This window comes from Heterodontus francisci, chromosome 7 (genome assembly GCF_036365525.1).
Source record: "Heterodontus francisci isolate sHetFra1 chromosome 7, sHetFra1.hap1, whole genome shotgun sequence".
Taxonomy (NCBI): Eukaryota; Metazoa; Chordata; class Chondrichthyes; order Heterodontiformes; family Heterodontidae; genus Heterodontus; species Heterodontus francisci.
Window position 1 is genome coordinate 101,938,085 of NC_090377.1, and position 9,818 is coordinate 101,947,902.

Below are 9,818 nucleotides of genomic sequence, written 5' to 3' on the forward strand. Positions count from 1 at the left end.
TAAGCTAATTTCATTGCAATCTGCTTTGTTACATGCTGCATTCAAACATATTTGGATAGCATCCAAAAGGAATCTATTTTAGCAATAAATGATTCCGCAGAACAGAATTCAGCCTCGCTAAGAATGTAACCTTCTCCTGCATTTTTTCAATATAAGGCTTTCTGGTAAATTTCTGCAAAATTTCATACTGTATCTCAAAAAAAATCATGGTTTACATGACAATTAGAGAACCTTTAATAATCTCAATGCCTTGGCTGTTGAGTGGCAGCTTCCAGGGTGATCACCTAGTCTGATCAAAAAGCCCGGTTTACAATGCAAACACAATTGCCAATTCCAGTAGGAAGTGAAGCCAAAGCCAAGGCTGGCTATGTTTCACTAAAACTAATTAAACCGGAGAGCCACATGATGAATCAGAGCCAGACTCTCAAGGCGATGAGCTCTGGTTCAAATTGATGTTCAAACTTCCAAGTAGTCCTCAAGCAATGGGAATGAAATTTTGAGGGTCGGGACAGGAGGAGAGAAAAAAAACATTCTACAAAAGAGGAGAGCATTATACATAAAATTAAGCTTCAACTTAATTTCTGAAGAGGACATTTATGAAGATAACATTGTTACTTAGGTAAAATTTGCTTCAACGGCATATTATTCTGGAAGAATGCCATTTTATTTCAAGAAGTACTATCTATTGTTATACAGTATTTTGAATGACTTGGCCTCTGGGGTGGCAGTATTACTCCCTTGCTTATACAGGTTTTAGAAGGAAACTGAAGCGACGTCAAGGTACATCTCACCTAGTAGCGGCTGGGGAAGACAAGACATTTGCATCCCTGTTATTTTCGACAAAAGTGCATAGACATGCATATCCTCTACCATTGCTTTACTTGACAAATTTAAAATAGACTGAAAGAACAAATGTTCTCTGTGAAAGTCACTATTTATAAGCAATCAGGGCTATTATTGCACTGTACAGGGTTTCTAGATTTCCCACAAAGGGACTGTGTTACATCAGTTCTTGGATCTGCTTTTAGACAAGGAACACATGGACCACATTGATCAATACCACCTTCTCTAATCCCCACTCTGATGTTCAGCTTTCATCAGGTTATTTTACAAGACAGGAATTATTCTGCCAGGTGATTTTCCTGGAGTACCACTTCCTCCTCCCTCCCTCCAGCAGTTCTCTCCTCATCCTTTATTCCCTGACACAGCAGGCAAGTCACCTTTTCAATTGTCTTCCCACATGGCTGTGCAACTGTCGATTAGAAATTACACAGGAGAAATCATAGGCAATACCTGACAGCACAGCAGAGATCAGAAATTCTAACAGGGTCAAATCTACTGCGCAGCGTCAGACCATAGCTCCATTCTACAATGCAGTTCCTATAAATAGCATGCTCACAAGTTCTCCAAGTGGTTGCAATATTAAGCAAGGATAATGGGTTAGGGTTAGGAAGCAAGTTCACCTGCAGTAATTTCTCATTCAGTGCACAAGTTTATATTTAAAAGGCAAAAAAAGCACATGTTCTGGATTTAAAGCATTTAATGTTTGGGTTAATATAAACCAAAGCAAGATCCAGGTAGTTAAATGTTATACTTAAATTATTGTTAATTATGACAAGACAAAGTCAATAAGGAAACACGTTTGTCACAAAAATATTCTGCATTCACAATTAAGCAAAAATAGTAGAAAAAAAGCCCAATATTACTGCACAAAGTAGTAACTGCATTTCTCATCACAACAGTGACTACACGTCATGAAGTACTTCATTGTAAAGTGATTTGGATGTTGCAAGGATGCGAAAGAAGCTATTTAAATGCAAGTCTTTTATCTTTTCATTTACTATTATGACTGGCCCATTGTGGTAAATGTCACCACAACAAAAGGAAACAAAAAATACATAGGAAGCTATCCAAAACCAGAGATGATCAGAATGACTAATACCTAAAGCTGCCATCAGATAGTCAAGTTTCAGTCACTGTACTTGATCAGCCAGAGACATAAAGGTATCCAAAAACATTAGAGAACCACCTTTTTAGAAAAATGTTTAGGGTCCCCAGGGGGTTGATAAAATGAAGGTGGATTAAGTTGACATTTGTGGTCAGTTCAGGTCAGTAAGCCAAGAAAGAGTTAACCACCACTCAGGGGGAACCATCATTAATCTGAACGGACATGACTGAAGGCCCCTGGCTTTGTACCAACCCCTCCTCCCAGCACCCAAAATATGAAGCTGGTCACGAGTCTACAATTTCCCAAGTAGCCAAAAATGAAAGGGCTAAAAGGAAAACAAATCCTATCCTCATTTTCCATCCAGTCTACTTATAGAAACATAGTCATTGAAACAGTTCATGGATCCCAGATAAATCTGCTGTCACCTTCTGATCGTATTATCCAACAGCAATTAAAAGGGAAAACAATTAAATGTAAATGTTGATAAACTGGTATGTCAGGATAGCAAGATGTGTAGAGAGAGAAAACGTTGGTACGTTTATAAAACACAGCTAAAATCAACGTGATGTTCTCCTCCTCAATCAAAAAGTTTATCTTAGTCATCCACACCAATATTCCTTCTGCTAGACACATGAATTTTGATTACCTGCTTTAGCAGTCAGGTGGCACAAAGATTCACCTGTTAGCACTACTTTAAATCTACTCTCAAGACTCACCTTCTGATGGCAAACTGTAATGCCCAATGGCCCAGAAAGTCTGGAATTAACCAAGCTGCTCCCACCTACCCAGGAATAGCCACTCCGATCATGCTCCATTTTTGAACACTTCCCCTTCCAGGAGATGAAGACTTGCAAAATGTTTGGGCCTTTTTGCACAGGTGCAAACAGTTCCAAACTGTCATTACATATTAATATATTCAGAAGGATTTAGTGAAAAACATTAAGAAAAGGGATCAAATCAGAAATGTAAACTTTTAGAAATCGTCAATGTCCTATAATTATCATCTGACCAAATGCTTCTAGATGTGCAGTGTAAAGCTGGATTATCTCTAACTCTGCAAATAATTTGCATCTCACCAGTATCCGCAACACACCAGGGATACTGCTATAACCTGATATAAAAGCAAAATACTGCTGATGCTGGAAAGCTGAAATAAAATCAAAAAGTGTTGGAAATACTCAGCAGGTCTGGCAGCATCTGTGGAGAGAGAAGCAAAGTTAACGTTTCAGGTCAGTGACCTTTCCTGAAATGTTAACTCTCCTTCTCTCTCCACAGATGCTACCAGACCTGCTGAGTATTTCTAGCACTTTTTGGTTTTATTACAGATATAACCAGTGCTTATAATACTCCAATGAAAAAAAAAAGTGAAAATAATTTAGTAACTGATGTTAAGAGAAGAGTGTCACATATTGTAATTTCAAATACAGCACTGCACCACAATTTTTCCAGGCCTGGGTTAGATATGATTACACTTTCGCTGAATGTTTAAAATTAACACTGGCAAAATCCTAGCAAATTAACAGCAACCCTGAAAATAGGGGCTAAAATCAGAAAATTAAAGCTTCTAGTCAGCAAGGAAAAGGTTACCCCAGCACAGTATTTGCGCTAAGGTAGCCACCACATAAAATGAAATCATCAACCACCCACCCCCGTAAAAGGTACTTACAATTAACAGATTGGAAGTCTGGTACAAACTGTTCATCATCTTCGGGAACCTGGGCTGCAGAAAAAAAAAGAGAAAAAAAATTATAATAATTAAAAACACCCCACTGTGCGCCCAGGTCAATCGCTTTTACATGAGTACATTTCAGCTCTGCGATTAAATATAAATATATAATTACAGTAAACGCTTCATAAGTGAAGAGGATGTTTAAAAAAAACAGAATGCACTTACCCTCTGCTAGCCACGTTTCTTGCAACAGGCTTAAATCTTGAAAAAGTTCTGGAAAAGTGAAATAGATCATAAGTATGAACGAGACGGGTCACTGCAACACGGGTGTGGGATTCTGAAAAGAGACGATTGAATCTGCACAGAGAACCTCAGTCATTTACCTTCCGAATCATGGGCAAGGTCCGTCTCCACAAATTTCCTTTTCCTGTCGTTCATTTGTCGGCCGCGCAGTTCTTCCACACGTGTTTTCTGAGAAAACCAAAATAAATCCACATCGAAAATTAGGTAAGAATTTTTGTGCAAAGAAGCTACTGCATTAAAACCTACCCCCCGTCCAAAACACAAATCGGTGCATTTTTCTTAATACACAAGAATGAATTCTAAATGTCATTTTTTTTTTAAAAAAGGAAAACGTTTGTTTTGCTCACCGATACATTGGGCACCATAAAAGGAACTTGCTGGTCGTAAAATCCGTCCATTTTGTAGCTGGTCTTGTCTTAAAAGTCCTGCTACAAACCATTAACATGGACTCGCTGGAGCGCAGATGAGACTTTTCTTTTGGTTGTTTTGTTTCGCTTTGCTCTGCAGCTCCTCCTAAGAGAGGCGAGAGAAAATTATGAATGGGAGAGGCAGGCTGGCTGGCGACAGGTAGGAACGTAACGGGATCCGAGCGCTCCATTCACAAAAAAATCACACAGCTGAACCCCGCCGCCCACCGCCTCCCACACAGCAAACAACAACTCGCTTCTTCAGCGGCCTTTAAACTCAATGTAACCACCCCAAGCTCACAGTGAAAACCCTTCACTTACAGGCACGAAATCACATCGACGGGCGGCACTTCATTTCTCCCGATAGCAAAGACGTGTTGAAGAAAATGGCGAACATTTGCAACACAAGCTCTCATTAACATCTATGTTTAGCTTTTAAATGCAACACTTAAACCACCCCCCCCCCTTTCCTTCCACCCATTAAAAAGAATATAGAAACTTTATTCAAGACAACCCTGCACCATCAGATATTATTTCTGCTTACCTGTGAAATGGTCTGTATTGTATTTATAAAAGAATTTTTAATTTCTAAAAATTAAAGAAACCCCACGCACTTGGACTCCCGAATCGCAGCTCAGAAAAAAGTTGAATGGGATTTTTTGCTCAGTTGAAGCGAACGCGACTTCTTTTCCCCAGAGGCAACTCGGGTTCGCGCACCTCACCGGCACTGCGATTGGCCAATTCACATGTCAATCATCGTGTGAACCATTTCATTAGTCATTGTTGAAAGAGCAAGCGAACCAATTGACTAACCGTAATAGAGAATCAATGAATCCTATTGGTCAAAACCTGATTGTGTTCCAGCACGAAGCGCCATACCCAGGCACCCGCCAATCAGAATGCCTGATGTGCCCTTGATTGATAACTAGCCTGATGACGGGTTTCATTCACGAAAAATTGGTCAGGGCTGAGTAAGTGCGCCATTGAAGGACGAGAGATCACAATAGAGCTGCTTGATGCAGCCTGATCCCATGCAAGGTCACAAACAGCATGAAAAACACCACACATGCAGAACAATCCCAAAGGATTGTCAAAACCTGATCAGTTGCACTGTAAAATTAACCAACACATCTTTCCTACTTTCTCAAGTAGGAAGGTCTGTTAGTGACACGTTTTAAAATGCGCAGCTGGAAGCAACCGCACTTTGCATTGCTAACATGTCAACACAAATAAATCGATCCTTTTAAAGTAAAAATAAGCAGATGAACATAAATAAAATGCTGATGCTTTCTGCTTTTGGTAACGATGAAAAGGATCTATTTGATTTTAAAAAAATTATAAGGATCTTGCCATAACTATCAAATGGCCAGTAGATGCGTTATTTATTTTTAAGGTCTACCGATTTAACAATTTACATTTTCGTTTGTATACGCTTACTCCATTTATACACATAAACCGTTTGAAAGTAATACGATATCCTTTGCATGTAAAATATATTTTCAGGAGCTGGGCAAGGCAGGACTTCTATACACGGATCAGGCAGCCTCAGGCTCTAACCAGGCGCACACTTGTAGCTGATGTGAAGGGAGAATGGGAGGAACGCAAACAACATCAGAAATGGCAAAATCTCAGGACACACTCCATCATGCTATCCAGCGAGCGAAGGAAAGAGGATTCTCAAATCCCACGTGTTTCATTCATTCCCAACACTAAAAGATCTTCTCATTTCCACTCTCCCCTCCCTTTCCATTGTTGCTCTGTTCCCCTGTGGAAGGTTCGTCAACAACGAAAACAAACACCTATCCTAGTCCTAATCTGCCAGCTCTCTGTTCGCATCTCTGTATCGCATATCTATTACTATAATTACATCGGTATCAATTCAATTCATGACCTTATTAGTGGTATAATCCCGCTGCATACCGGTTTTATGAGTTCCGTAGAGCTAGACTCTCAAAACATGGAGGTCTGATTGTGGACTGATGCTGCTTCAATTCCACTGTAACAGCTGAAGCCCATACAGTATAAACAAAAGGGCCTGCAACTGCCGGAGACCCGAAACAAAAACAGAAAATACTGGAGACAATCTGCAGATCAGCCCGCATCCGCAGAGAGGGCAGACACATTGCCATTTCAGGAATGGGCCTTTCATGAATTCTCTTATCAACTTGTCTGTTCTCCCCACAAATGTTGACTGACCTGCTGAATGTTTCCAGCTTTTTCTGTTTTTGTTTGACGCCCATACAGCGATCAAAATGTAAGGAAGAAAAGAAAGAACCTGCATTTATAAAAAGCGTTATATAAACGTCAGGACGACACAAAGCGCGTTGATGCCAATGAAGTTCTTATTTCAAGTGCAGACACTGTTGTAAATGTAGGAAATATGATAGCCACTTGCACACAGAAAAGTCCCACTTATAGTAATGAAATAATGAACAGATAATCTGTTTTAGCAATGTTGGTTGAGGGTTAAACGTTGGCTAGGACACCAGGGAAAACTCCCCTGCTATCCTTCAAATAGTGCCAGGTGATCTTAATGCCCACCTGATAGTGTAGGCAAACCCTCAGTTTAATATCACATCTGAAGACAGCTCTCCCTCAGTCCTGCGCTGAAATATCAGCCTAGATTCTGAGCTCAAATCTCCAGGATGGGACGTGAATCCACAACCTTTTCACTCATGGCGACAGCGCGACCACTGAGCAAAGGACACACAGGAGAGTTAGAGTGGACCAGAGTTACTTTGTCACAAGTCACTTGATGGTATAAATCAAGCAACTCAGGCTTGTCAACATCAGATTGTAAATTATCCCCCATACAAAATTCACCCGTCAGGATGTAGGTTGGATACCAGTAATAGTGTACTGTCAATGGGAAGGCTGATACTTTGATCTCTTTGTGTATCTACAGGTAACAAGTAATATCACTGTGATCGCTTGTAGTTAATCAACTGTCACGGCTGACACCTAAAGTGAAAACCCTCCATGGTGAATTTCACTCCTTTGCCTCCAACCAATCCACAACAAACGTGAATAAATTCTCCAGCAGTACACACCATTGATTCTGTTAGTTTTGGATAGGTCCGCAGCACGTGCTGGCAGGCTATACCACCATGAGTTGTCACAGCTGAGCCCAGTGCTGAAATTACAATAAAAGCTGGAAATGCTTCTGATGAACAGACAGGTGTTTCTGTGGCCACACATCTGAATCCAGGATAGTATGTTGCCTCCCTGGTGCCAGGGTCAAGGAAGTCACTGAACAGCTGCAGAGCACCCCGAGTGGGGAGGGTGAACAGTGATCCACATTGGGACAAACGACCAATAGACAGAAAGAGAGATGTGGTCTTACAGTCAGAATTTAGGAAGCTAAGTAGGAAATTAGCAAGCAGGGACTCAAATGTAGTAATTCCGGATTACTCCCAGTACCATGCGCAAGTGAGTATAATGATAGGAGGATAAAGCAGATGAATGGGTGGCTGGACAGATGGTGCAGGAGGGAGGGATTTAGATTCTTGGGACATTGGGACCGGCGCTAGGGGAAATGGGACCTGTACAGGCCAGACAGGTTCTTTGTGGGGCGATTCGCTAGTGCTGTTGGAGAGGGTTTAAACTAGCTTGGCAGGGGTGTGGAAACCAGGAGGTAATATTAGAGAGGAATACCAAAATGCACAGAATACTGGGAGAGATAGATAGCACTAGAGTAGGGACTAGTAAGTTTTTAAGTGGGGTCAGAGTAAGGGAAAAGGTAATAAAGTCTGAATTAGGGTTACTGTGCATATATGTGAATGCTGGAGTGTGGTAAATAAGAGTGGTGTGTTACAGGCACAGATTGGCATGTGGAAATATGATGTTGTGGTGATAACTCAAAGAAGAGCAGGACTGGTATTAAATATTCCTGGATACAAGATGTTCAGATATAGGAAAGGAAGAAAAAGGGAAGGGGTGGCAGTATTGATAAAGGAGAGCATTGCAGTGCTGGAGAGAGAGGATGTCCCAGAAGGGCGAAAGACAGTATCTATTTGGATAGAGCTAAGGAACAAAAAAGGTGCAATTACATTGCTCGGTGTAGTCTATAGGCCACCAGCTAGTGGGAAAGATGTAGAGGAACAAATTTTCAAGGAAATTACAGAGAGGTGCAAGAGATATAGAGTAGTTATAATGAGGGACTTTAATTATCTGAATATAGACAAGGATAGGCAGAGAGGGGCAAGAGTTCCTAGAGTGGGTTCAGGAAAATCTTCTACTGCAGTATATTTCCAGTCCAACGACAAAGGAGGCACTGCTAGACCTGGTTCTTGGGAATGAGGTGGGCCAAGTGGATAAAGTATCAATGGAACATTTAAGGGACAGTGATCATTGTATCATAAGGTTTTGGGTGGCTATGGAAAAGGACAAAGAACAATCCAGAGTAAGAATAATTAACTGGGAGAAAGAGAACTTCAATGGGGTAAAAATAGATCTGGGCCAGATAAATTGGAATCAAAAGGTTGGTAGGAAAAACGGTACCTGAATAATGGGCTGCCTTTAAAGAAGAGATAGTTCAGACACAGTCATGGGATATTCCCACGAAAGGGAAGGGTGCAGCAAACAAATCCAGGACTCCCTATATGACAAAAGAGATAGAGATAGAGATAAAGATAAAGAAGAAATGTGCTTATGACAGATGTCAGATGGATAATAGGTGGAGACCCAGGCTGAATATAGAAAGTTCAGAGGGGAGGTGAAAAAGCAAATAAGAGAAGCAAAGAGAGAGTATGAGAAGAGACTGGCAGCTAACATAAAAGGGAATCCTGAAGTCTTTTATAGGCATATAAATAGTAAAAGGGTGGTAAAAGGAGGAGTGGGGCCAATTAGGAACCAAGAAGGGGACTTACGCATGGAGGCAGGAAGCATAGCTGGAGTATTAAATGAATACTTTACACCTGTCTTTACCAAGGAAGAACTTGCTACCCAGGTCAAGTGAAAGAGGAGGTAATTAGTACTCTAGAAGGATTTAAAATTGATAAGGAGGAGGTATTGGATAGGCTGTCTGTACTTAAAGTTGGTAAGGCACCAGGACTGGGTGAGATGCATCCAAAGATACTGAGGAAAGTGAGAGTGGAAATTGTGGAGGCACTGGCCATAATTTTTCACTCTTCCTTAGACTCAGGGATGGTGCCAGAGGAATGTAGAATTGCAACTGTTACACCCTTGTTCAAAAAAGTGGGTGTAAATATAAGCCCAGCAAATACAGGCCAGTCAGTTTAACTTCAGTGGTCGGGAAACTTCTAGAAACAATAATTCAGGACAAAATTAATAGTCACTTGGACAAATATGTGTTAATTAAGGAAAGCTAGCATGGATTTGTTATGGGAAAATCGTGTTTGACTAACCTGCTGGTGATTTTTGAAGAGGTGACAGAGAAGGTTGAAGATGGTAATGCTATTGATGTGGTGTACATGGACTTCCAGAAGGCATTTAATACAGTGCCACACAACAGACTTATAAGAAAAGTTAT

At 40.8% G+C, this 9,818-nt stretch overlaps 1 protein-coding gene across 2 annotated transcripts in view; it reads right to left on the reverse strand.

The window, feature by feature from the left end:
* Nucleotides 1–4,425, reverse strand: part of LOC137372188 (ETS translocation variant 5-like) — a 30,053-nt gene extending 25,628 nt beyond the window's left edge. For both annotated transcript variants that reach the window (XM_068035761.1, XM_068035760.1), the window contains exons 1-4: nucleotides 4,268–4,425; nucleotides 4,001–4,088; nucleotides 3,843–3,890; nucleotides 3,615–3,668 (exon numbers count right to left, since the gene is read on the reverse strand). In XM_068035761.1, coding sequence (XP_067891862.1) covers nucleotides 3,615–3,668; nucleotides 3,843–3,890; nucleotides 4,001–4,088; nucleotides 4,268–4,318 — 241 coding nt within the window. In that variant the 5' untranslated portion in view covers nucleotides 4,319–4,425. The remainder of the gene's footprint in view (nucleotides 1–3,614; nucleotides 3,669–3,842; nucleotides 3,891–4,000; nucleotides 4,089–4,267) is intronic.
* Nucleotides 4,426–9,818: the final 5,393 nt, after the last annotated feature.